The sequence below is a fragment of the Anas platyrhynchos genome, chromosome 3, assembly GCF_047663525.1.
Source record: "Anas platyrhynchos isolate ZD024472 breed Pekin duck chromosome 3, IASCAAS_PekinDuck_T2T, whole genome shotgun sequence".
Taxonomy (NCBI): domain Eukaryota; kingdom Metazoa; phylum Chordata; class Aves; order Anseriformes; family Anatidae; genus Anas; species Anas platyrhynchos.
In genome coordinates this window covers 110469823-110497365 of record NC_092589.1, presented here as the reverse complement: position 1 = coordinate 110497365, position 27543 = coordinate 110469823, and the positions used below count along the sequence as shown (strand labels likewise).

The 27543-nt window shown below is 37.7% G+C and overlaps 2 protein-coding genes across 5 annotated transcripts in view; both read left to right on the top strand.

The window, feature by feature from the left end:
- WDR35 (WD repeat domain 35) overlaps positions 1-22747 on the top strand; it is a 39734-nt gene extending 16987 nt beyond the window's left edge. For all 3 annotated transcript variants that reach the window (XM_027455277.3, XM_027455276.3, XM_072036477.1), the window contains 16 exons: positions 3759-3903; positions 4579-4648; positions 5360-5413; positions 7314-7423; positions 8955-9165; positions 9751-9831; positions 9957-10093; positions 12620-12823; positions 14468-14614; positions 15653-15785; positions 16767-16877; positions 17995-18159; positions 18581-18721; positions 19495-19651; positions 20353-20593; positions 21625-22747. In XM_027455277.3, coding sequence (XP_027311078.3) covers positions 3759-3903; positions 4579-4648; positions 5360-5413; positions 7314-7423; positions 8955-9165; positions 9751-9831; positions 9957-10093; positions 12620-12823; positions 14468-14614; positions 15653-15785; positions 16767-16877; positions 17995-18159; positions 18581-18721; positions 19495-19651; positions 20353-20593; positions 21625-21772 — 2255 coding nt within the window. In that variant the 3' untranslated portion in view covers positions 21773-22747. The remainder of the gene's footprint in view (positions 1-3758; positions 3904-4578; positions 4649-5359; positions 5414-7313; positions 7424-8954; positions 9166-9750; positions 9832-9956; positions 10094-12619; positions 12824-14467; positions 14615-15652; positions 15786-16766; positions 16878-17994; positions 18160-18580; positions 18722-19494; positions 19652-20352; positions 20594-21624) is intronic.
- A 216-nt stretch (positions 22748-22963) lies between these two features.
- TTC32 (tetratricopeptide repeat domain 32) lies at positions 22964-26561 on the top strand. Of its 2 annotated transcripts, none has more exons than XM_027455291.3 (3): positions 22964-23237; positions 23330-23490; positions 24403-26561. In XM_027455291.3, exons 1-3 carry the CDS (start codon positions 23113-23115, stop codon positions 24528-24530), a joined length of 414 nt encoding a protein of 137 aa, XP_027311092.1. In that variant the 5' UTR covers positions 22964-23112; the 3' UTR covers positions 24531-26561. The 2 variants fall into 2 exon arrangements, with proteins under 2 accessions (XP_027311092.1, XP_027311091.1); XM_027455290.3 differs by having other exon boundaries at positions 22970-23237; positions 23327-23490.
- Positions 26562-27543: the final 982 nt, after the last annotated feature.

Below are 27543 nucleotides of genomic sequence, written 5' to 3'. Positions count from 1 at the left end.
CCTTGCTGTGATAGAACAGAATAGTTCACTTGGAAGGGACCTTCAAAGATCCAGTCCAACTGCCGGGCCACTTCAGGGCTAACCAGAAGTTAAACAATCTTAATGAGGGCATCATCCAAATGCCTTCTGAACGCTGGGTGTCAACCACCTCTGTCTTGCCTCCCTCCTAGCCACTTTAACAAGGGTGGCTGAGCTACATGTGAAACAGCACTTGAGTTGCTTTCACTTACAGTTGGTCATTTTAAAGTTGATCATTTTTGCAAGTGAATTGTAGAATTTCTTAGCGTTCTGTAAACTGTGGTAATTCAGGAGTTGTTCTGTGTGCAGTTCAGTTGTCCCTGCTGTTGCCCGATATTTTCTTCTCTACGTGTCTCTCCTCTAGAGACATTTGAATGAAGCTCTAAAATTAGGTAGATCTTACTGTTTGGCCTGAGTTGGTTCCAGTTTTCAGGATTTTGCAGCTATAACAGAGGCTTGTGTGAAAACATAGTTTACTCCTGTGTGTCGCTGTCAGATCACTTCCTTTCCATCAGATTTAGGTGGGATTACTTGTCTCTCTCATGTTTGTATATCCTATTCCATACAATAAAAAGTATCTCGGCTTTTTCATGCAGTAAAGTACTATAGTCACAGATAGTGTATTTTCCCTCTACTATTTTTTAAGAAGATTAGACATGAAAGTGGGTGTTCTCTCACTGTTTCTTGGATATCTAAGAAAATAAAGCTGCTTTCTTTGAGGGAAGAGGTGTTGTGATGGAACAGTGAAGAGAAATGAGTGTTAAAGAGAATCATAAGGGCCCTAGAAAATGTAGAGGGCAGTTGTTTCACATGCTGCCATTGTTTTAGTGGCATAGTGTAGTTAATTGGATCACTGAAAAATACAACACCTGTTTAAATATATTTCATACATATTTTGAAAATCTGAAAAATAAGACCTTAATACTGAAGTTAGCTATGCCCAGTATCAATGGAAAGAACTACAGAACTGAAGTCCATGTTTACCATGGAAGCTGCTATGCAGTAGAAATGCTGAGCAGAGAAGTTTCCAGATGTCTTGCCGCCTTCTGACTTAATGTGCTTGCTTTTCTGTCTGCTTGAGTAAGAGTACAAATTCTTCGAAGAGCACTGATGCCTAACTTCCAAAGATTAACTGCTGTTAAAGTTGACGCCACTGTAAGACAAGATAATACTTTCCTACTCTTAGGAATAATACTTAGGAAACTAAGTACACCAGCTGCCTAGAAAGGGATTCTAGGTCTTCCTCAGTCCATGGAAGGACTGAAATGAACATCTTTCCCTTTCCACAAAGGATGTGAGCCATTCCTTCCTTCCCTGCCCAGCAGCAACCCAAATGTGGGGTGACTTGGACATTCTTTCCTTCTGAAGCTAGGCTGTTATGCAGCCAAGATAGAAAGTGGCTAAGGACTTTTAGGAGCAGTGTAGCCCAATGATTAAGGCTGTGAGGTGGGAAGGGAGAAATTTGTGCTCTAATTCCCTACTCCCAGGTATTTTTACATGGGTTGTTGTCTCTTTGGTTTGGTGTTTGGCTGTTCAGTGATTGTCCAGTATAAAGCATCTAATCAATTCTAGAAAAAAAAAATCCTGCGTCCCACCATTGTGCAATTTCTTTTGTTGTGTAGGTAATTTTGCAAAACGGTCACTTCCCACAGACAGATGCTTCTCTTCCAGATGTGTGTTTGAATGGATCTGATCCTGATGGTTGTGTCTGTGCTGGGTGAAATGTTCATATTTGGCTTCAATCCAGCCATAATTTGGCCTGCTGTTGCAAAGGGGAAGGTCCTTACCAGGTTCTTTTTGCTGCCCTCTCTTTTATGTTGGCTCCAGCATTTGTGATTCTCTTTAATCCAATGTAAACAAATCTTATTTATTTAATTCTTGGTTTAGCTTTCAGTCAAATCAATTAACAAACGGATCCAATTTACTCTGTGGCTAAGTTACTGCTAAAGCTGATGTAAAAGAAGTGGTAGTGAAGTGGGAGGTGGGAAAGCAGCTGCATTTTGATAGCAACCATCAGTTTAAGTCTTAGGCACGTTCATAAAATGCTTCACTCATCTGACTCCTGGACACACATTTGTGTGTCTCCATCTTATTTCTGGATGGCAGTATAGCTTATGTGAATATCCTTTTTTCCAGGGTGGGGGTACTCTGGGATATGCACAAATAAGTAAGTTAAGGCTCTGTGTAAGTTGTAGGTCTAGTGGGGAATCATCTGGTGTGTCTGAGGAATGCCCATAGCCTTCAGATGTGGGCTTGGTTTAACATTGTCGTGGAGGAAGATGTTCAAGTCTTGACTAAGCTGAGCGCAAATATGAGGTTTAGTACTACAATTTTGTGATTTGAACAAAGGGAAAAGTTAGTCCTTCAAAGATCAGAAAACCTTCCTGTTCTGAAGGATAAAGGTTTTGTTTTTGTTATGACAGGTACAGCTGCAGGGTAATAGGAGAACAGAGCAAATATGTAAAACTTACAAATTTAATAAATGAATCTGAGGGGACTGTATCCTTCAGGTGTTCAGTACAAGGCTAATTATTGAACTGTATTATAAGTGAATGAAGTACATTGGTTGCATATAATGTAAACAACTCTTGTATCTACACTAGTGCTTGCATCACTAAACCTCCTCATCCAGCATTTACATTTATACTAAAAAGTATTCTACAGCTGCTAGGTAGCTTATTATAATCCTCTTGGTTTCAGAAAAATGAAATCTGTTCGACCAGTCATTCCCCGTCTGCCTGTCACAGGACTGTTCTACCTTACAGCAGGCTTATAGCTCCCTCCAGAGTTCCGCGTTGTGCTAAAATACAGAAAAACTGAGGAGATTCATTGTGAAAGAGTGAAATTTTGTGCTCACAGCATGTTCTCTGTGACATGTTTAGCTGACAGGCTGCGTTACAAGCTTGAATTTTCCTGTTCATCTGGTGGCATACTGATTTACTTGTGAAATTTGGAGGTGTTGAGGGATTTACTTAATAGGTTTCCGAGGTGTTTTTTCATTGCTATGTATTTTCTATGCATTTGCTGGTATTGAGGAAGATAGAACAAAATTCTGAAAGAAAAAATGCCACAATACGGCCAAGACAGTGTTATTATATATTATATATAAATAATAACATAATGGGTTAAGTGCCTATATGGTTTTAGGGATAAAATAAAGAACTTGTCTTGCCTTCCTGCACAGTGATATTTGGATGCTATAAAGTAAATATTTAGTAAGTATTTAATTTACTGCAATGCAGGTGAATAATTGCTCTTTGGCCCAGCTATTAACTACGATACAAATAGTATTTTTGGGTCTTGACTAACTTGAAATTTACTAACTGTTTTAAAGTTGTGTTAATCAAAGAATATTTTCTCTATTGTCAACTTTGTAGTCTTTTTTTTTTTTTTGATTTGTATATGAGTAATTACAAATACTTAAAATAGTTCCACGTTATACAGGTCTTGTTAGACACTTGAGAAATCCCTGAATTGAGCATTATCCTAAAAAAAAATTACGTATTTTATACAGTTGTTGAAATAATAGGGAGAAAAGTATTGATTTTAAAAATGAGCCTTGAAGTACTTTCTTCAGTCCTCTGAACAAGGCAACAGTGAAACTTCTTTTCAATTAATGAGAACTTTTGTCCTTTAACTTATGGAGGTATGGTTTCATCCATCTGGGAGAAATTTTACAAATTAGCATATAGTCCAATACTTGCTGCTCTAATTTCACAACCATTTGGGTTTTGTAACAGGGCCGTTATTTGTCACCATGACCAAAACACATGTGATAGCAGCTTCAAAAGAAGCGTTCTACGTCTGGCAATATCGTGTGGCCAAGAAGCTCACAGCAATGGAAATTAATCAGGTAGCACGGACCAGAAAAGAAGGCAGGGAAAGGTTTGTCTTCAAGCTTTTTCATTTTCCTTCTTTTACATAAATACCGTTTTTGATAAAGGTTGGACTATCCCACACATTAAAATATGAACTCCTCATTATTTTTTCTACTCAGATTTGTTGACTTGCAAGCCTATAGTTTTTTGTGACAAGTGTGTGGTTGTTATCCAAGTCTCTCAGATAACACGCTAGCTGTATGTCTAATGCTTTTTTAAATTCTATTTCTTACTCTGTATCCTTAGTTTCTAGGCAGCTGTATTCACTCTGATAACTTTAACTGCTGCTTGTGTATCAGTGGCTGTTAAGGCATATTTTATCCAGCTAGTTCTTTAAATACAGTCTTGTCTGACTGCATCTTTGACCTGTAATTCTGTATGGGCTGTTGTTCTCTGACTAAGCAAGTCAAAACTGTCTTCGTCCATCCTCCAAAAGTTTTTCTTCCCATGCGCTCATTAGTGGCACTAACATTTGTCACCTCCACAAGCTTGCAACTTTGATTTTTTAAAAATATTTTCTTTCATAGAGATGCTGTTGAGTCCTTTTATAAATCTTCTATCTCCTGTGACCATATTTTATAGAATCATTAAGGTTGGAAAAGACCTTCAAGATCATCTGGTCCAACCATCACCCTACTGCCAATGTCACCCGCTAAACCGTTTTTGTTTTTTGTTTCTACAGGATTTATCATATTGATGACACACCTTCAGGATCTGCAGATAGACAACTTGATTACAGCAAAGCTGTTGAAGTGAGCACTGTTTTTTAGCTAGCTTATTATTGTATCACTGGTAGCTTGAAAGACTAGTAGGTAGCATTTCTTTATGCATTTGCATAGGTTTTCATTATTAGCAGCAGTTACTTTATGTCAACTTTCTTTTACTTCTACCTTTTGTATGTAAGTGTTAGTTTTCTAACTTCTGGTTAGTATGTTGTTGTTTTATCATTATGTACTGCTGGAAATGTACGCAAAACTTTATGGAACTTAGGAACAAGTTTATACTGTACTGTGGAGAGTTAATGGAGAAGCAGCTTGCTTCAACAAAATGTAAGCTTGTTGAAACTCCAATGCTTGTAATCTATTCCAGTATTTTTGGCCTTTTTCACTTTCTGAAAGCATACACACACACATCATTATATTTCTGAAATTAAGTACAGGTCTCAAGTCAGGGATTGTTGCCTTATTGTGTTTTATGTTAAATATCTCTTCTATTTTTTTTTTTTTTCTGGTGGAGGGGCAGGAGAAGAAAGGAAGCTATTACTACTACTGTTGTTATGTTTCCTATACCAAAGGTTACTAATATCATAAGCAATCCATTTACTGTATAATGATTAAGTTTGATAGCCCCTTTTCATGTGAGTATTTGGCAACATTCTTGTATACTTAAATATGACTTTTCTTTAGAGGTACATTCTTATTGTGGTATTAAAACTGCTGTTGTTATTGCCTGTATACTTTCAGGGAACAAGAGATCCAATTTGTGCAATAACAGCATCTGATAAGATACTACTTGTGGTAAGTTATAGGATTAAAATAGCTTCTGACCGCAACCCTGGCTCCCCTGTGCTGCTTCTGGGGAGAAGATGGAAGAGGGTGGATGGGGGAGGGTGTTTTTGGTTTTTCTTTGTTTCTCAATTTTCTAGCTTGTAGTAATAGGCAATGAATTTGTCTAATCTTCCTACACTGAGTCTGTTTTGCCCATCACGATGATAATTGTTGAGTGATCTCCCTGTCCTTACCTCAACCCTTGAGCCCTCTTCATTATATTTTCTCCCCCTTTTCCTTTATGGAGGGAGAGTGAGAGAGTTGTTCTGGAGCTTGGCTGCACAGCTGAGTAAAACCACCACATAATTGCCACATGCTCTTGTAGGCAGGACACTCTTCTGCAATTAACACATAAGCAGTCATAATTTCAAAAGTTTTTTGGAATTTAGGGTGGGTTAGTCTGTATGATTTAGATAACAGACTTATACTTGGGTTTTAGATGGAGTGGTTCTCCTTACTAAGTGCTTAAACTTCTCTTTAGGCTGGACATGCTGCTTTTATTGGCTTTCAGAATGCATTTAGGTACCTAAACTTACCTAGATGAAATCTCTTTCTAGATGTCTGCAAAGATAACTCTACAGGTTCTTCCATTAACCTGAACTCTTTCTTTAGGAGGGCTAATTTACTAACTACTTGTAATTTAAGTATAGAGTAGTTGCCTAATTTAGTACTTAAAGGTAGGGTTTAATTTACCATTCTTACAATAAAGTCCAGGTCAGGATTTATTTCTGTGACTGGAGTTCTGGAAAGTCTCTTTTAGGCTGTATATAATGCCCAAAGATTTACAAAGTTTTCCTATGTACTTATTAATGATATTATGTATGATGATGTGAATTTTTGTTACCTATCATGGTGATAAGACTCTCATGGGCCATCAAATGAATTTCTAGGCAGCTGCTGGCCTCTTCTGTGAACAGATGATGCAGTTAATGGCATTGTTGTGTTCTGTTTCTTCACGTGGGCTTGTAGGTAGGAGATAAAAAGAAATCTCCCAGACTTTGATTGCAAAAAGAGCTCACCATCTAATGTAAAAATGAGCAGTCTGTGCTAGGTGTCAGATAACCTGCAGAGGTTCCTTCCAACCTCATCCATTCTGTGTGATTCTGTAAATATTTCATTTATATATTTTGCTATATATATTAATGCATTTATGTATTATACATTTGTAATTCGTGAGGTATTGTATCATGCCATACAGCTGATGTGTAGTTTTTTTCTGATCTGAGAGGAGTGATTTCATTAGATGAATAGACATACTGGGTGGGCTGTAAAGCAAACTAACCTGGGAAAACAAAAATATGAAGAGAACATTGTCTCTTCATCTTATTCATCCCCCAAAGAAAAATCTCAGTGTTTTCCTATGCTCCTACTCCAGTGATTTTTATGACATCTTTTGAATGGCTTCAACAAAATCAGTGAGTGATTGGAAAGAAAACAAATGAAGAAAGTATAAGGGTCAGTAGTTGACTGTAGGATTCTGTTTGTGCTTTAAAAGTAAGAATGAGAAAGACAAATGAAAAGAGTAGTTAATCAGTGACTTTGGTTACAAAGAAGGGAATGAGAGGAAATACATACGAGACCAGATCTGGATAGCATGTTAAAGTTGATGAGTATAAAAGTGGTCAAAATTTGCTGACTCTCCTGGCCAAATCTGCTTTTTGGTTTATCGAGTATGTGTCAAACGTGAAGGGCAATTTACATGAGGATCTTAGGATATCCTCTTGGATGCAAGGAAAAAAAGAAAAGGAATGAAGTTTGGATTACCTTAAAGTAGTCCTAGACTCAACTCTTTAGTCTAGGACAGCATATAAAGAAAATCTTGTTAAGCTATGTATTTTTAGAAAAATAAGCAAGCATTGCTTTTCTCTAGGGCAGAGAATCTGGCACTATTCAGAGGTACAGTCTTCCTACTGTTGGCATAGTTCAGAAGTATACCCTGAACTGCTGCCCTTATCAGCTGTCTTTGAACTGCAACTCCAGGTAAGTCACAGGCAACATCACATCTATCATCACAGCTAACAGATCTTGGTGAAAATGCTAGTAATTAGGCAACAGCTTTTCTTCAGTATAAATTACTTATTTTGTTAGGCATTAATGATTGCTTAATGATGTACTAGTAATCAGTCTGGCCAGTCATCAGATTGCTGTGACAGACTGAGCAACTAGAGCTTCCTTGTGTATGAAACTCCTTAAGGTGTATGTAGGAGGTTTAAGGAAACATACAGGAAAATATCTTTGTATTGCATGAACCAAACATAACCATTTTGTGATCATGAATTGATAAAGACTTTTTTTTTTTTTATCTCTAAGGCTTCTTTCTATTTCTCTTTCCTCTAATGCCTGGAAAGTTTGTTCATCCCATGTTAATTTTTCCACTGCTACAAGCTGTAGCTGATGGTAAAGGTTCTACCAAGACTAGTTTCCTTAAGCTTCAGCTGTGCCAATACTGAAGATGCTTTCTACATAGTAGATAACCACTAAGATTTAACTTTTTTTTTTTTTGTATGAGAGTGTGAGTCTTGGCAGAAAAGGCAAAAGTACGCTGAATAAAGAGCACTCATAAGACAATTTTAATCACTTCAGAAAAAAAAAAAATACAATTTCAAGCAAAATTTGTAATGAGCATGTAGATTGTTCACCTCTTCAGGTATAGACCAAAAATAGATTACTTGAAAGGCAACGCGATCTAGTCATAGATGCATTAGTCTTGTTTTGAACCCAAGCTGTCACCTTCCTCAATGGTTTTGTGTTAATAGAAAAGGTTCAGATCCACAAGTGTTTTGAAGTTAATTGTATGAGTTGTTTTTGAGATCTTAATAAGATTTAGGGTGTCTTAAATACCTTCCACTATTTAAAAATGCTTTTAAATGGCATTGTCGTAAATTACTAACAGTAAATCCAGGCTGCTATAAGCCCCTGACAACGTATGTAATTAGAAACTTTCAAATGTAACACATTAAAATATGTGGAAAATTCAATTTCTAAATGCCTTAAAAGATTAATTGGATTATACTTCTTATTGTCTAGAAAAAAGAAATTAAGAACACTGTTTGTAGAAATATCAGAAATCCTGTTTTAGAGATGAACACACTATATTTTAATTTAAGAATCTTCCTCCTAGTAATGAAAAGCACATAGGTTCAATTTTTAATTTTAGTCTCTTTAAAGAAAGCAGTTTGAAGGGCTGAACCTGTAGTTTACTCAACTTTTTGTCTGCAGTACTAAACATCTTCAAAATGATGGATAAAAACCAGGTACTTTTCAGAACCTTCCAGGGCCAGATCCTTAGAGCAGATGAAAACCTTGGTTTTGAGAATATCTTTCTTCTGTGTCTGTTCTCTCTCTGCTGTATGAAAGCCATATGCATCTGAATGCATCAAATTAGATTAGAGGGGAAACTTAATTCAAGTGTGCCAGCTCAAAAAACTATTTCAGATTTATAGCTTTGAATAGTATTATTTAGCAGTCCTTTTTTTTTTTTTTTTTTCCTTTCCTTCCCCTGCTCCCCCAGTCGTGTTGCTGTCATCGACCTTTCAGGTGTTTTGACTTTCTTTGACTTGGATGCACGGGTAGTAGACAGTACAGGGCAGCAAGTCATAGGTGAACAGCTGAAACTGGAACGCAAAGATGTCTGGGATATGAAATGGGCCAAAGATAATCCAGATTTGTTTGCAATGATGGAGAAAACGAGAATGTATGTCTTCAGAAACTTGGATCCGGAGGTAAATATGAACAAAACTACTCATATTATAAATTCACTTACAAGTTAATGGCTCTATGTTGAATAGTGTTGTTCTTGTGTTTACAATTTAATTAGGTAAATGTTCATGTATACGAACTTCATATAAATAGGTAACTTGAAATCTCAGAATCTAATCAACTCTAATGTGAGGGTGTTGTTTAGGATGAAAAATCTATAAAAATGAACTATTGCACTTACAAAGATTAAAAAAATGCTGTCATTTTTCTTGCATTTATGACATTTTCAGTAGCATAATTCATACATGCTTTGGAAAATATAAACTGATTTTAGTAAAGTTACTTTTAGATCAATGTTTTGTTGAATCTATATATCGGCAGGCATTCCTTTATCTTTTTCTCATAATCTAGTTACAGAAAACAAGGATTTTTAATTAGTTCACATGGAATTACCAGTTTCGCTAAGAATTTTAGTATTCATGTCCTGTTGGAAATGCAATTAAATCCTACTTTGGACAAGAAGGAAGTCTTTTTACATATACCTAACAGGTTGGTTTAGAATTTAATTGAAATACAGGTTAATTCCCTTTTAACTTATTTACTTTAAGGAACCTATACAAACTTCTGGATATATTTGCAACTTTGAAGACTTAGAAATCAAATCTGTTCTTCTGGACGAAATACTAAAGGTAAGTATAATTATTTTTATTTTTGCAGGAACGGTGTTTGTTTTAATGTTTTGAACAGTAGATATTAACAGGTGAAAATAAATGTAACATAAAATAAAATTGTGTTTCTTTATTAATTGTGTTAGAATCCTGAACGTCCTAACAAAGATTACATCATCAATTTTGAGATTCGGTCGTTGCGAGACAGTCGAGCACTGATTGAAGAAGTTGGGATTGAGGAATCTTCCCAATTCATAGAAGATAATCCACATCCCAGGCTTTGGTAAAAATCTCTTAATAAACCACCTTTCTTTGTTTAAATTTATTTTCTTTTCTATTTTTTTTTCCTATTCAGACAGAACTAGCTGTTCAGGTAAAAAACAAACAAAAAAAAAAAACTTCAGACTAAGAACAGCCAACCAGTATACACTTTAAGGAGAATCTTTTTTTTTTTTTTTTTTTTTTAAATAACAGTGCTCAGCTGCAATCTGAAGGGCTGTTATTCTCAATGAAAATATGTCTTCATGTTGAGGCTGAATCACCTAGAAAGAGTATTTTAGTGTTTATGTAAGGCCTAAAGAGAATCTTGCAGTCCCCTGCTAGCCTGGCTCCCTACATCTTTTGGAACTGGTGTGTTTGGACAGTTTCAGGCTATGTGGTGTGTTTCTCCAGAAAGTGAGTTTTTCTTCCTAGTCATGTATAATTAACCATGCATCGTTTTGGACAGGTCATGAAGGGGAGGGTACATCAATCATGATTTGATACAGGCTTTCAGAAGGAAATAATCTGTGGAAAGGAGCTGTGGGACTCAACTCTTAAGCTAAACTTAATTTCTGTACAGCAAATTTGAAAGAGTAAATGTGAAAAACAGAGTTCTGGAAGTCTACTTAATGTCCCATATTGTAGGTGCTAGAAGAATAAATGCCACAATATCTAATTAAAGGGTAAGTCAATAATTTGAAGAAAAAAGAGTAATAGAAGCTAAAACTCACTCCGAAGTTAACTGTGGCATGATGCCAGTTCTCTTTAACTCTTTGGAGATTGTTTTTGTATCTGCGCCTTTCTGTAGTAATTTTGGCTCTTCTTTGAAGTTAACAATTGTATTTAAATCCTGGACATTTGGCTTGAGTTGGGGAAGTTTGAGAGCTTGATTAATTATAACTGTTTGGAGGGGAATTTGGCCAGTGTTTCAGTAATTTTAAGACAACTTGCTTTAAGGGTCTGTCCACAAAAGCATTCCTTAGCTATCTACTTGTGTTTTGCCTTCAGAATGTACTTTCTGAAAATCAGGATTTGATAGCTACGTATTTGATAGCTTCTGTAATGCTATTGTAATTCTGTTAGCTTGAGGATGTATGATCAAGTGTTATTTTTGTTAGTCCTCATTTTTGCTAATATTTTGAACTAGCTGAAAAGTTCTGGAATTTTTAAGTTGTTCATGGTTTTTGCTAGTACCATCCACTTACTAAATATAAAACAAAACGCTGTTTACCTTGCTCCAAAATTGCCATTAGCTTTGACCTTCAGTATGCAAGGAAACATAGGATGTCACATGTATACAGAGCTGATTACAGAATCATAAAATGGTGTGGGTTGGAAAGGACCTTAAAGATTCATCCAGTTCCGACTCCCCTGCCCTGGGCAGGGACACCTGCCACCAGACCAGTTTGCCCAAAGCCCCGTCCAGCCTGGCCTTGGTGCAGCCCAGGATGCGGTTGGCTTTCTGGGCTGCAAGTGCACATTGCTGGCTCATGTTGAGCTTCTCATCAACCACCACCCCCAGGGTCTTCTCAGGGCTGCTCACAATCCATTCTCTGCCCAGCCTGTGTTTGTACTTGGGATTGCCCCAGCCCAGATGCAGGGCCTTGTACTTGGCCTTATTGAAATCTTGTTCTAGAAATGCTGACTATATGGAAGATATATTCCACATGAAAACAGGATGGTACCCTTATTGCTGCAGCTCAATAAAAAGGCTGAATTGTATTGCACATTGATTAAATTTCTGTATAATTTTTTCACTGATGTCAGTGATGAGCATTTGAGTTGCAGTGATATTAACCTTCTCAAATTGATGCAAAACTACTTAGTTAATGCTGCCAAAGCATGGCTTACATCGCTGAGTACAGCAATAACATTGGATTTATTAGTTTTCTGCTGTATTAACTTCATTTTAAGATGTCAAGCAGATAATCTAAATTTACCTAGTCTTATTTTTGCAGAAAATTCTAGGAACTTGCAAACCACTTGATGGGTATAGGTTAGTCCGAAGGTAGAAATTTTCTGTTTGCAGAACTCAACCAGTTAGGCAGTACTAGTACATTTCCTGAACTGTTCTGCTCTCCCAAACTGCTATGCTAACTGGACAAAGAACATCCAGATGGATTAGAAATATAATTTATTCTTCACAGCCAATTTAGTTAGAGCCTGTGTACTGAAGTTGCCATCAAGGTTTAAAGTTATGATATGCATAGGCAGAAAAATCTAAACTGCTGCATTGAGACTACCCACAGATTTCACACAGACAAACTGTAACACTCAAATACCGTCCTTTCTTACCAATCCAGTGTCATACTGTCTGCTGAACAAAAGAATATTAGCAATTTGAATATCTTTCCTTGAATCAGTACGGGGTAAGTACAGATGGCATATTAGATCACAGAACGTACTGGGGAAAAAAATTAGCTAGCAATACAACTGAGTATTACTGGAGCTCTAGCTTCAATGTTTTCTTTAAATAATGACTGGTTAAATGGATTGTCATTTAATTTTATAGTTGATTTTGTATGTATTATGTTTGTTTTTCACACAGGCGTCTTCTGGCTGAAGCTGCTCTTCAGAAGCTAGATCTGCAGACCGCAGAACAAGCTTTTGTGCGCTGCAAGGATTATCAAGGTATTAAATTTGTAAAGCGTCTAGGCAACCTGCAGAGCGAGTCAATGAAGCAAGCAGAAGTGGCGGCCTATTTTAGCAGATTTGAAGAAGCTGAAAGAATGTATTTGAATATGGACAGAAGGTAATTGCATGTAGTCATCTCAGCAGCGTGTAAAATAAAAATGTCTGGAAAAAAAAAAAAGGCTGCACTAATAAGGAATAGCTGATTTAGCACTGAGGATTCTTCACCAGTTTCTGGAAAGAAAGAACAAGATCAGACAGAACTTTGTTGTATCCATAGATAAGCAATTTGATATGTAAATCAGTGCATTACAAACTGCAAAATCTCAGCTGCTCTAGGTTTTGCTGTGTTTTGTAGATGTTTCTAGCAAATATTTTGTAGGTATTTCATCTGGGAGTCCAAAAATATAAACTAATGTTTAATTTAAGTACTGTTTGCGCTTAGTTACCTAGTTGCCAAGTACACATTCTTTCCAATTACATATCCAAACAATGGAGCTTTTAATTAACTGTAGTCTCTGGAGAAACAGAAAGGACTGAGGATGAAATTGTGGACTCGTGGAGGTTTTTGCTCACGAATGAAAGCAAAGCAAAACGACAGTAATACTGAAAATTATAAGCTAGCTAGCTAGAGCACTGTGTATTTCTCATTGTCCTTTTTCAGTAATAAGTAGCAATTGTTGGATGCAGCCTGTAGGAGGTGGTCAAACATGAAGAGCACGAATCACTTCTACATACATGAAATGTTCAGGCTTTGGTTAATGTGGTCATGCAAAAAAGTAGGGAATGTTGGAGAAAAAAATAATTTTCTTTCATGCTGTAAAAATGAGGAGTGTCCCCCTTCCACAGTGTGCAGCAGAAGGCAGTAAGAAGGCAGGAGCTGGGGGAAGATTCATACTAGATCCTGGTAATGGGAAGAATTTGCACATAATTAGCCTGTGGGAGTATGCTGTTTTGAAGAGGTGGAATGTCTCATAAACACTTGAGTTGCACAGAAACTGATTATTTTTTTTTTTTTAGATATGACACATTCCTCACCACATAGCTGAAGAGAAGTTTGGCCATTATAGGACTGTAGAATGCAAAGATTGATTTATTTTTTTTACTAGTTTCTTCAACAGTAGAACATCTTATTCTCCAGCTACAAAAATAGGATTCTGTAATTGACCTTGTGTGCTTTTTCACCACTAGAAAACACTCGAGAAGGACCTACCATAAATAGGGCTGAAACATGTTTTTCAAATACAATTTAAATTTTTTTTGTAGATGTCTTTATTTGGCTGACTGCACTGACTTGCTATTGCATTCCTCAGCTCACTTTAAGTTTAGAGTATTTTAAAATGAGGTTTGTATATTTTTCCCACTTATTTCCTATCCATGTGTGGAATTGCAGCCTTTTCACACACAAAATTCCAGTATTACATGGTAGGAAATTTATGAATAATAAAAAGGAAGGATTACTCCCAAGTCTTTCTCCTTCATCCATAGTCAGCTTGAATCTGAAAGAGAAATCTCTGAAATTAATTTTATTATGTATCATCTTTATCCTTCATTATTCATATTCCTTGCCTCGTGGCCTTTCCCCTTACTTCTAAGTATTTACTTACATGGAATATTGTTTAAGCTCTACAAGTTATCACTGTGATACCTGTTTGTACTTTATTCGCTTTATGAATGTGAAAATGTTTTTGTATACTTTCCTCAATATTTTTGTTCGATATTTTATTGTCTTGGGCTTTCTCCTGCTATCTTCTGTTTATATTAGAGATCTTGCAATTGGACTACGGATAAAACTAGGAGACTGGTTTCGAGTACTGCAGCTATTGAAAACTGGCTCGGGTGATTCAGATGATGCCCTTCTTGAACAAGCACACAATGCTATCGGAGATTATTTTGCAGACCGTCAGAAATGGTATGTTCTGTAAAGGAGGCAGTAAGCAGGAAAATTTGAAGGAATCAATAAAACTGGTTACAACACTTGTTATGAGGAGGCAGAGATGTCAGGAAAGACAGGATAATACATAATTTTAGAATTCTGAGATTTAGCACAGCCATTTATGGTTCCATCGTGGCCTGTACCTTTGAACAGACAGTTGTTGATGAACTGTCTAAAGAATTAAGGAAATAAATAAATCAATCTGTGTTGTCAGAAGTCTGGTCCCTTCAAAGAAGGGGGGGGCAAGAAATACCTATACAAACAGTTATACTCTCTGTATCTAGGCTAGTATTAAAAAAAAGAAAATAATCTTAAAAAGAAAAAAGTAGAAGAAAAGTATTTAAATACCAGTTTCAAAACTAACCATAGATTTTTCTAGAATGCTAAAACTACTTACTAGACTTACTGAACTAGAAGTGGTGTGTTAGTGGTTAATGACCTGAAAGGAGATTTTCCTTCATACAATTTTCTTGTTGCTTTTTAAGCCTATGTAAATTTTTAGCATCCAGAACTTTCTGCCTGATAAGTGTTTCACAGCTCCATACCACAATTACCTGAATTGTACTATCACAGAGTTTGGGTCCCAAAGTAGGTGAAAACTTTTGAGTAGATTCTGTAAACAGATTTTTTAGATGCTTTAGGGAACTTAAGTGGATGAACTTGGAGATCTTAGTACTTGTGTTTTAGAGTGCAGAGGCACGAACAAAGCTTTCAGTTTTGCTACAAGTTGCTGTTGACTCTCAGCCATGATCTGTGCAGGTGTGGGAATATGGTTTTGATTCCTTGACGTATGCTAGTCAGAAAATCAATCTTGCTACTACTTCAGTATAATGATCTCTGAAAGTAAAACTTTCAGTGCATTTTAGGAAAGCTGTGAAATTCTAGCTACAAAACCTTACCTATTTAAAATGGCACTTTTAAATTTACAAATGAAGAAGGCTTACCCAGTTGGAAGTTTTACTTGTGTCTATATGTCAGATAGCACCACACTTAATGTTTTTTTTTCTTTACTAGGTTAAATGCTGTACAATATTATGTACAAGGACGAAACCAGGAACGTTTAGCTGAGTGTTACTACATGCTGGAAGACTACCAGGGACTAGAGAATCTTGCTAACTCGCTTCCGGAGAATAATAAATTACTCCCTGTAAGCAAGAAGCACCTTTATTTTTCATTGACTTGTGCAGAACTATTTATTTAAAGTATCCCATCTTGGTAGGGTTAAGAGAAAAACAAAGGAAGAATGCAGCATATGACCTACTTACTTAAGCATAATGGTGCTACTTTGGTGTTGATCCTAAAATAATACTGTTGTTTTCATTCTCCATCATTCTTCCTTTCCCTTATTGGCCAGTTCCCCAGATGTGGTTATTTGTCATGTTCTGTGGTCAAGTTGGCTAAGATGTAACTCACTGCTTCCCTCTCCACCTGTGGCTTTGTCTTTAAAATAACTGTGCTTCACTGAGTCACTCCTCATGGCTGGATACTTACTTTAGCTTTCATTTTGTTGTCTAATTTACACGATTTTTTTTTTTCCTCCAAAAATTCGTCCTGGTTTCTATCACTGGTTTAATGTCTTACATAATAGCTCTGGTGGGAATGTTAATGGGCAGTGAAAATTAGAGATCCTCTGCTGAAAGGAGGGAAAGCTGGTAAGCTGGTGGTATGGCCTGAAATGACCTATTGTCATGACTAATTTAAGCCTGTGATATGATTGATTACTCCAAAATGCTTGAAGAATGCAAAGCATGCTAACTTGGTTTGTTTTTAGTTGTTTGAACAAAGAAAGATGCAGCACTTTTTTTTTTTTTAATCTCTGTAATTGCAAAGTTTCATGAGATGGATAGTAAATAATAACACAGTACTTCTGGTATGATTTGATTTGAAAGAAAACTTTTAAGGTAGCATTTCCTTTAAATTCAGAAGCAGTGTACATTCCAGAAGTTAGTGTGTGAAGTAGCATACCATTCAGAAGATTGGCAACAGTGCACATTATCTTCAGAGTCCATAAAACAAACAGCCCCTTTCTCCAGCTTTTTGGAATTGAAAATACAATGGTGTTGTGGTTACTATTCAATATAGTAAAAATTTGAAAGTGAATTTAACGTGGTGCTGATGCTTTTTTCAGGATATAGCTTATATGTTTGTAAGAGTGGGAATGTGTGAACAAGCTGTTTCAGCCTTTCTGAAATGCAATCGACCAAAGGATGCAGTGGATACCTGTGTACACCTCAACCAGGTAGGACAACAAGAGATAACCTGCTTTAGCCGTAAGTTAGCAGTTAAGGCTTTTATTCTACCACCCAGTTAAATACAATTCCTTGTTTTTGTAATTGTCTGATTCTTCAGGACTTGTAGAAAACTTATACTTCCGTTCTTAAGCCAGTTATCTGAAATGAGTGCTAGATCAGTGAAAGGACAAATCCATATGAATTTACAGCAATGCTATTTCTGTTTGTGTGGTAAGCATGCTCAGCATACAGAAATATGTGGCCACGTGGCCTCTGTAGGGCTAGGCTATAGTTAGCTCCGTGTCAGCAGAAGGCAGCCATGCCTCTTGATGGAGTGAGGGGAAGACCAGAGAGCTTCTGGCTGCTTGGTTTCTGTATTCTCCCTCCTTCCTTATACAGATGCAAACGTACTTGTGGCTGCACTGGCCTGTAGCTGGAAGAGAACTACTCTGAGAAATGATCAGCATGTTACAGCTAGCGCTGTTCCCAAGTATGATCCACCTGCACAGACGTTTGCATCAACACAAATAGGAGAGAAAGTGAGAATGGCAATGAGGAGCTTGATGTACAAGGCTGGTTAATGCTGGCGTTGTGAACAGTTTCCTAGCTGATGGATCTGAAAGGCTGTTGGGTATGAGATTCAGTCAAGAGTCTCGAACTTCTCAGCGTAAAAACAGTAGCTAAACTGTTGAAGATAAGAAAATTCATGGACCAAAAATTAGGTGTGTAGAAGGATAGGTGAAGTTTAATTGTTTATGCTGCAAGCTCATGGGTTGATGTCCTCTTTTAGATGTGCTTTTGAGAGTCTGGGTTTCAGTAATACAAGTGTTGAAATCCACATGTCCCACAGAGCAGCAATGAAGTGATTTTGCTTTTACCAAAGCAGAAGCAACTTCTTTCTCTGTGGTTTTGGACCAAGGTCCAGCATTTGTTTCACAGGCATGCTGTATCAAATGATTGGCAATGATGTTAGCATTGGTATTCTCTTGTTTTTTACTTTTTGTATAGTAGCCTCATTCTAAATAGTGATGAAATACTGTGTGCAAATGTTGCAGATTATTCATGGCAAAGCTTGTTCTGAGAATGTAATTGGAAAATTAAGGTTGATTTCTGTTTTATTTCTAGTGGAATAAAGCTGTGGAGCTGGCTAAAAATCACAATATGAAAGAGATTGGATCCTTGTTAGCCCGATATGCAAGTCATTTACTGGAAAAGAATAAAATCCTTGATGCTATAGAACTCTATCGTAAAGCCAATTATTTCTTTGAAGCTGCTAATCTCATGTTCAAGGTATTGTAGGTTTTATTTTTATATCAAATAATAAGCTAGTCCAAAATCGCAGTTATTTCTATGCTGTCTTTATTTTCTTGGTGTTATCTTGGTGCTAACCATGTGCAGGTGGTAAGCATGTGCCATTATACAGGATACTGCCAAGATTAGTCCAGTTCTAAGTTCAAGGAATCTCTATCTGAAATAGTTATCCTGGATGTTCTCTTTAGCCAGTGGTGAGGAGACTTTCAGGGTATGAGCCATCTGATTAATCCTTCATAGTTGTGTTTGCAGTCCAAATTATTGCATTCAAATACAACATCCATCAATTTTGGCATAATTTCCTAGGTTTGTACAACTGTGTAACTGTCCAAGAGAATTAAGTGACTTTTATCTATATCTGTATCTATCTACAGTAAATTGCTCGGTGTTGTTTTTTCAGATTGCGGATGAAGAGGCAAAGAAAAGAACAAAGCCTTTGCGAGTTAAAAAGCTTTATGTATTATCAGCTTTACTTATAGAGCAAGGCCACAAACAAATGCAAAATAAACAAAGGGGAAAAGCAAAAGGAAAAAGCTCAGAGGTAGAGTCTTTTTTTCCTGACTTTTACAAGCTTACAGTTATATTCTACCTAGTGAGAATAAATAAAACCGAGGATTTTCTTTTTAAATAAGGCCTTTCCTTTCAAGATAAAAGCTTTTATTTCTTTACTTAAAGCTAGTCTTCCATGAAGGCATATTGTTTAAAATAATATTTTAAACACATCATTTGTATTAGTAGATAGTTCGCTGCCTATGTTTAATGTGTTCTTGTAATGGAAGAATCTTTCTTTCACTGTAACAACAAAAAATATACTAAGAAACACAGATATTTTTTTTTCCTGTGAGACTCTGACTTTACTAACATTTAGGAGAAAGTATCAGTCCCAACGTGAGATTTTGTGATTAGATGAAGCTAAGTTGGCTATAAGTTGGCTATAATTTAGGAGAGATACTGCTCCAGGTATAGGGGAAGCAATTGGATGATTTTTTTTCTGCTTGCACTTACATCTTCATATGCATAAATGAAAGAGGTTAAACAAAGTTTTAAGAGATTTGGTGTTGAAATGGAATATTAATCCAACCTATGAACTAGTCTGCGGATGCGCGCAGAATATATTTGTACAAGTTTATGATATTTATCTTTGAAAATCTGCACCGTATGTTCCTTTTAGGCACTGTGTAAAATGCCATTTTAGGTCCATGTATTTATATTTTTCCCTAGCTAACACAAACAGTTGGTATGATCACCAAGATCCCTGTTTCCTCCTGTATCTGTTTCATATAAAAAATTACTTGGTATACTGCTTGTTTTCAGGCTGCTTCAGTGTTGGCTGGTTTGCTAGAAGAAGATGTTCTTTCTTCAACTAATCGCTTTGCAGACAATGCTTGGCGAGGAGCTGAGGCTTACCACTTTTTCATACTTGCACAAAGACAGCTTTACAAAGGTTCTGTAGATGCAGCCCTTAAAACAGGTAGGATATTGTTTTTAAGCATGTAAAGAAACTGTTCTAATTTTACAGGCTTGCGCAGCACGTAATTTCATTTATAGCTGACATTTTCCTATTGTTGCTAGATCCTTTGAATTTAAAACAAAGCCATGTAATGAACTGAGAATAGCTGTAGTCAAGATACCTGGAAAGTACATTATTGGTTACAATGGAAATTCAACTTGCCAAATATTACCTGTTAAATTGGGCAGCTTTTTTATCTGTTCTGTTAACTTTTTTATTTTTATCTTTGAGTTTCTTCTTTAATTCACATCAGACCTCACTGTAGAGCTCCTGAAAGAATCTGTGGGAGTTAGAGAAGCAAATAGTGCCCTCTACTTTCTCCAAGTAAAATGGAGGTCCATTTCAAATACTTCTAGCATGTTTAAAAAAAAAAAAAAAAAAAGAAAAAGTCAGGGAGAGAAGTGTCGCAGCATCAATAAAACTCCTTCAGTTGTCATTCAAGTCCCCTTGTTTTTTTTTTTTTTTTTTTAATTGATTTTGGAAATGCTTTGAGCCATTCATGCTTCATAACCATGTCAATGAAGAGACTTTGGTTTGTATTGTCCAATGGAATTACTGGCAAGACTAATGCTATATACTCATAGCAACTATTTCTTATAGAAGCTTGCATTTCTCAGAAAGCATGTAATGATATCCTTGTTTTTTTCTTTTCTATTTCTTAGCTCTTCATTTGCGAGATTATGAAGACATTATTCCTGCAGTTGAGATCTATTCTCTTTTGGCTCTCTGTGCATGTGCAAATAGAGCTTTTGATACGTGTTCAAAAGCCTTTGTTAAACTAGAATCCTTGGAAACTCTTAGCTCAGACCAGAGACAACAATATGAAGATCTTGCTCTAGAGATATTCACAAGACATTGTCCTAAGAATAACAAAAAATCTGATCTGGATGATGTTCTTGAGAGGTGGGTTATATTTATATGATACAATAACAAATCACCTTTTTGTTGTTTTGTTTGCTTTGCTGCTGTGATCTGTATTTGTGTTTGAGCAGTTTTTGTGTGACCAAGTTAGGTGCTTTGCTGCTTGAACCAAATACTGAGCAAGAATGAGGCCAGTGTTAGCCCTTTCACAGAAAGGATAATACAACATTACCTAATCTGGGAGAATAGAGATTGTCTGTATTCAAGGACCTTGTCAGGTTATAACTTAATTTAAAGTACATGTGAAGCACAAGAGTTTTAGGACCTTCACTTTAGTGGCACGTGATACCTTAGCAATCATGTTACTGTGTTTGCATTACTGTTGTGATATGGTGCCAATAGGAATGAGTGAATGTTTAACTAATATAATCCCTACAGTGTCTTGTGAATTACTTAAATCTATACAGTGTAAGAAGGTGAATATATCAAGTGAAAGAATCAAAGTAAAGGTCAGGTGTAACTGGTAGTTCTTTGGAGTGGCTGTACCCAAAATGGTGTCTTTGACATCTTTTTCTGCTAAAAGCATTAAACATATGAGTATGGAAACTGTGAATCAGATTTATTTTTAATGAACAGGAATTTAACTTGTTTGATTTTTACTTCACAAAAACTCACTAATAACTTTTGTTGACCCTTCAGAAGAATAAATGCAGTAGAAGTGCAGGTGCCAATTGAGCCTTACCTTTGTATATCCTTCACTGTTTTTCACTTGATCTTTGGATCTGCTTGTCCTAATTTGTTGACTATATGGTTCTCTGTTGTGTGAAGATTTACATAGTTGTCTCTTTTAACTGTGCAATTATTACAATGTAATAACTTATTATAAGGAATTAGCACACATCTGATTAGAGAAGCAATATTTTACAGACAAACATCACCAGTTTTGTAAGTAGTTGTAAGCACACAATTAGGATATAGTTAAATGTGTTATGTGGTTTGCAGATGTCTACAAAATAAGTTTTTGTTGCTACTTAAAAACTGTGTTTTTATACTTTTATTTACTCTCTAAACAGTGGAGATGAGAAACTTCCTATATGTGTTGCAACAGGAGACCCTATCCTGGAGTGTCGATTCTGGATGTGCAGTGTGTGTAAGCACTGTATGAAAGCCAAAGAAAGAAACAATTATGACTTCTGCCCTCTGTGCCACAGTTCAGCATAGCAGAGGAGAGAGGCCTCTGTATCCTTGTATCTCTTAGGTGTCCAAACATACTGTCTAAAATGTTATTCACATACGATTTTTTATACTGATTGTCACAGATAATGCTACTATTACAGAAATGTTTCCAAAAAAAAGAACTTTAATGGTTCCATTTATGTGAAAAAAATTTAACTTTTTTTTTTTTTACAAAGTTTTGACAGCAGCATTGTTCCTGAATTGTAAATTGAGCCTAATTTCTAAACCATGCAAACTGAATGTAGGCTCGTTTTAACACATCTTACTTTGAGTAAACTCCACTTTTTTCATTTTTATAATTACATAGGAAATAATTGGCTTTACCTAAAATTCACAAATCACAGCTGTTTTATTAGAGCGACACTACTAGTTTAGTTACATGCCTGTGCTATGTTCTTTTGCCAAGTGAAATTAAATCCAGAGCTGTAATAAAGGACTTGCTTATGTTTAGAAATCAGTGCTTTCAGTTTGCATTTGGGTTCACGAGCTTTCTCTGGTGCTGTGTTTAATCAGTGCAGCAAACCAATGTGAACCTTGAAACTGGAATCTGGTAATGAGCTGCATTGTACCTGCAGGTACCTTGGAGGGAGCAGCTGACATCTGTTAAACCTTCATCTCCAAGGAGTGTGACAGTTCAGCTCTTGAAATCTGTTCAAGGAACATAGCTTTACATAGACCTGAGCTGTTCTATTTTGTTGCTAGCTTTGAGCCACGGCTTTGGTAGTGCCGTATGGAAATGTTGCAGGCCCTTTCTCCACTTGACGAGCTTTCTCCACGAGTCAGCACTTTGCAGGGTGCAAGCATTAAAATTCACCTCTGCTCACTGTGTTTTTGATAAAAGGGGATGAAGGCTCACTAAAAGACACCTGGGGAAAAAATGTCTTTCAGTTAACGCTATGCTATGTAAGAATAAATCCCATTTTGTATTTAGAATATGCTTTATTAAATATTTTTTTTACATCTTGGTCTGTGAGGTCCTTTTTTCTTGCTCGGCCTGAGGTAAAATGTCTTCGGCTAACATCACGCTACGTCAGAGTAAACCCCATTTTCTATTTAAAATACGCTTTATTAAACGTTTTCATATTCTGATCTGTGGGGTTGTGTCTCTCGCTGTCCCTGAGGGCTGCCCTAGGGCTTCCTCCACAGCTGACGCGGGCGCGGCGCCTTCCGCCGGCTGCCGGCCGGGCTCCTCCTCCCCTCAGCGCCGCCATCCCCGGTCCTCCCCTCCCTTCCCTTCCCTCCCTCCGTTCCCCCTCAGCCGCGCTCGGCTCCCGGCCGGCCTCGGCAGCCTCTGAGGCGGCCTCGGGCCCCGCGGCCCCTCGGCCATGCAGCGGGAGGCGGCGGCGCTGCTGGCGGCGGCGCACACGGAGCTGGCGGCGCAGCAGCTGGCGGCGGCCGAGGAGCTGTACGGCCGCTACATCGCCTGCTGCGCCCGGGCTGCCCCCCAGGGGTAACGGGGGTGGGTTTCATGAGGGGGACACACACAGCACACGCCGCGCTTCACGGCTTCTCCGCCTCTTCTCTCTCTCTCCCCTTCAGCAGCGCCAGCCGAGACCTCGCCACCGCCTTCAACAACCGCGGGCACATCAAGTACCTGCGGGTGGAGTTCGCCGCCGCCATGGAGGACTACGCGGCCGCCATCGAGAGCCAGCCCGGCTTCGAGGTGCCCTACTACAACAGGGGCCTGGTGCTCTACCGCCTGGGTACGGCAGCACCCGGCCGGGCTGACCCGGGGCAGGGCGACACGGCCCCGAGGGAGGGGACAGGGTGCTGACACCGCTGCCTTGTGGCTGGCTTCCAACGCTGTGCAAAGTGCAGCCCTCGGTTCTGCAGGCAGCTCCTGGCACCGCCTGGGGACGGGTGTCACACCAGGAGGGGGGCAGAGGCACCTGCTTTATCCCCAGGCAGCGCAGGGTGTGTTAGCTGGAAGTCCCCTCAGTACGCTCACACATAGTGTCTGCATGATTTAAAGTTACACTATTTAGGGAACCATCAGGTAAAGATGCAATTTTAGCTTATTTTTTTGGGAAAATTTGCATTAGTGGTCATTAGCCAGTCGGTTCCCAACATTTCTGTTAAACCTACAGCATATCTCGAGTTGGTACAATCATAGTGAGTTCACCCATCAATTTGCAGTGGGCTGTCGGTCAGCTGTCATTGGGGGAATTGATGCCCCTCAATTTTAAATATGCTGTAAGAAGATATACACCCCCGTCATTTTTGTTGGAGCTTGGCCATTGCATTATCAGGATCTAGAAACTTCAGGACCTAAGGGAGGATGGAGCCTGGCCTCAGCTAGGAAGCAGTACGCCTGTGTCACAGCATTAACACAGCCTGGCTATTAGTTAGCTGCCTGAGCGTGGGCCTTGTGGCTCCTCTTGGAATAAACTGCCTAAATTAATCCTTAAGCACATTTTAGATCGAGAAATAGGCACTTGGGCTTTTGTTCTGAAGACCTTTGGCTCCTCATTGGACCTCTGGACCATCCAAATGTAGTGCATCCATTAGGTACAGTTGATACATTGTGTTAGTGAAAGCACTAAGAGCCCTTCTGTTTTATTTTATGAGTGAGTAGTTAACAGAAAGGTAATTCTTTTTTCTTTTCTTTGGTACAGGATGCTTTGATGAGGCCATAAAAGATTTCAGGAAAGTTTTAGAGTTAAACCCTCAGTTTGAAGATGCTGCACTAAGTCTAAGACAGGCTATTCTTGACAAAGAAGAAAAACAAAAGCGAGGTTATTGAAAATGCAGCTAATGGTGTGAAAATGTTTTACTGCACACTGATGTGATTTTTTGTCATTGATGGATGAAACAAGAACACTTACATCTGTTATACCCTACTGAAGAAAACTCATTCTGGGGTAAATAAGTTAAAAATGTATTATAATTGCAAAAAATATATATATTTTTATATTGTCAGTGTTGAAGAAAGGCCTGATTTTAGATCCATGTGAGATACTTGTCATTTCGTACAGAAGCAGTTCATAAAAAGCTGTTGGAAGGTCAGCAACAGCTAATGAAATCTGTAGTTCTCTCATTAAAGCTGTGTTTCAGTACTCTTTCACCGATTAATTTAAACATCCTTCACGGAGAAAAATCAAACTAAAACATTTAAGAACTTAAGACTGGCGTTTGTGGAAGACACTGTGATTTAATAATGATGATCTTAGTGTTTGTCCAGATTTAAATGTAAGTTTGATTTAAGCTAAAAGTGTGCAATTGTTAATTACAAGGTGTTATCCTTGAAATGTGATAGTAAATTATTTTCTTTTCACTTCAGAGTGTTCCTGCATACAGAAAAAAAAATCTTAAAAAAGAAGACCTTTTTAGGTGACAGCAGCTGTCCTTATATGAGGACTGTGATACAAGAATTCCGTCCTTTTTAAATTCATTCTAGAGGTAGTTTAAGGAGTACCAAAACAGGTGTGAACAGGATATACCTGTTTTTTGTAATCCCATTGTAAAGGTATTGAACAGTCAGAAAATAATAACTGAATTAATAAAGCAATTATGTACTTTTTATCAATATCTTTAAAGACCTTATTGGTAAAGAATGTAGTTGAGCTATTCACAACAGGAATTATGGCTTTCTCCTTTTTATTAAAAAAGGTCAATGGCACAAAGTACACTATGTGAAAGTTATCTGATTCAACTGGCTATGAATACCCAGGTAGATTCATTTGTTACGTGGATGGTTGCTGAAATCAAAAAAGGTTTTATGAGGAACATGGAAATAAAAGTTTTAATAAAAGAAATAGTCCTGGATTGCCTCAATTAGCATTAGGCTATATATATATATATTTAACAAATGATGCTGATGATGATTCTGCTGCTTATGGTGTCTTTTTCCATGTATGATCCAGGAGCTCGCATAGTTGATGGTGTAAACATTTGGAAAGTAGGTTCTGAGACATGTATGACCAGGTTTTACAAAGATGAATTCTGGATTTCTCCGGGTATACAAAGTACATGCTCATCTTCCATTGTTATATCTTGATGCTCTGTCTCCAAAATAACATTGAAGGATTTGCATTTTTCATGCCACCTCAGTCTCAAAACCAACATGATACCAGCTCTTGTTTGATGGTGAGAAAGGTGAGCTTGAGGTTTAAGACTAAACCTGTTCTTGATATACCAGGCCATGAAAATTATTAAAACACAATATAGACAATTGAATATGATCTGAACTTTTTATCTGAGAGAGATCATGTGTGGTCCTGCACAGAACAGTTTGAGGATACAGATAAAAATCAGAAGATTAATAGTAAATACATATTTTGGAAAACAAATCAAAGACAGTAGTAATAATATCCCCTTATGTTTCCCACCTCCTGTTGCTTTGTGAATGTTGTTCAATTACTTCTAATGTATTTCTGTGCTATTGTTGGCACAGAAATACTTCACTGAACTGGAAGCAATTGTGCAGCAGATTCTCCACAGTTTTCCTCGTTTCTCTGGTTAAAGGATGAACTGTTGTGGTACATTTTGGCATAATTTGGAATCCTTTCAAGGTAGTTTCAGCCACAAAGATTCTCACACACATTTTCCCCTTCACAGGCATGCACTTGGCTCTCTGTCTTTCCTTCACATTTAAGGTTAATCAGAGTGTTCATTCCAAAATTATTAAACAGTCCTGTGTGGTGGTCTGTTGCTCAGGACTGTTGAAATGGTATCTTAAAACATTAATACCAGAAAACTTGATGTGATTTTCCTTGACCTGTGAAGTTTCTTGTTCATAATCTTTTAAGAATTAAAAGTCTAATTGAGAGCAGTATTTTTTTTTATAATGTTCCATATGAAATTCAGAGAAAGCTTGTAAAAGAAGCATAGGCTGTGTGCTTTGGATGCTTCACAATACAGAGGTACTGTGGCTTTACACCTTCACCAGGCTTTAGGGGCTGTTTCTGCTTGAAAATTGCAAACCTCTGCAGTGTCTGGGTCACTCCTGGCTGCCCACTCCATCACCCTTGTGAAGTGATTGCAAGTCACGGCCATGGCGCAGTACTGGTAGGTCCAACGGGAAGCTGCTGCTTATTTATATTGACTGGCTCTTCACTCTGGCCAGAGATGTTTCAGACATGAATAATTCACAGCCACTTGCACAAGGTTTCCTACCTATAAACCCACTCTCACTTCTCACCCAGTGATTTGCTATCTCTAAGCTTAAAAAAATGACTTGGTTTCCTTGATGTGTTACAGGCTGTTTTTTTCCTTTAGCACCTGGAACAGCCTCTAAGATCTTACTTGCTTGGAGAACGTGGGAAAGAATAGCATCATCATCCCGTGCTTTTTCCTAGTACCCTATTTTTCCTTCTCGTGGTACACTGGAGGAGACACAAATCTCGCCTGTTTTGTAGTGGTGCATGGCCTTTCCCTTGCGTTTGCAGACAAGTAGGAAAAGATGACCACAGCCCAGGCTAATGGGCCAAAAGCAGGGCACAGAACAATCTGGGAAGTGTTTTGGATACAGTTAGCATGAGAAGTGCAGCATGGAGAAAATGAGAGTCGTTCTGAAAGGGAAGTGATGGCCCATTGAAGGGAAAAGGGATAGGTTGTCAAGGGGCAAGAAATACATTTAATTTTTCACATGCTTTACCTCTGCGTGGACAGCCCAGCTCAGCTGCACAGCACTGCTGGCCCCTTTCAGAAAGGCCGAGGTTCAGGAGGAGGCAAAAACAGCATCCAAAACGTAAAAATACTAATAGAAAAATAACATTTTGTGAGTGTGTGTCCGTGTTAGTAGATTATTGTAGGTC

Coding starts and splice junctions, on each gene's coding strand:
- TTC32 (XM_027455290.3), top strand. CDS start 23,113: ATGCAGCGGGAGGCGGCGGCGCTGCTGGCGGCGGCGCACACGGAGCTG. Junction 23,238..23,326: donor GCCCGGGCTGCCCCCCAGGG/GTAACGGGGGTG, acceptor TCTCCCCTTCAG/CAGCGCCAGCCGAGACCTCG. Junction 23,491..24,402: donor CCTGGTGCTCTACCGCCTGG/GTACGGCAGCAC, acceptor TCTTTGGTACAG/GATGCTTTGATGAGGCCATA.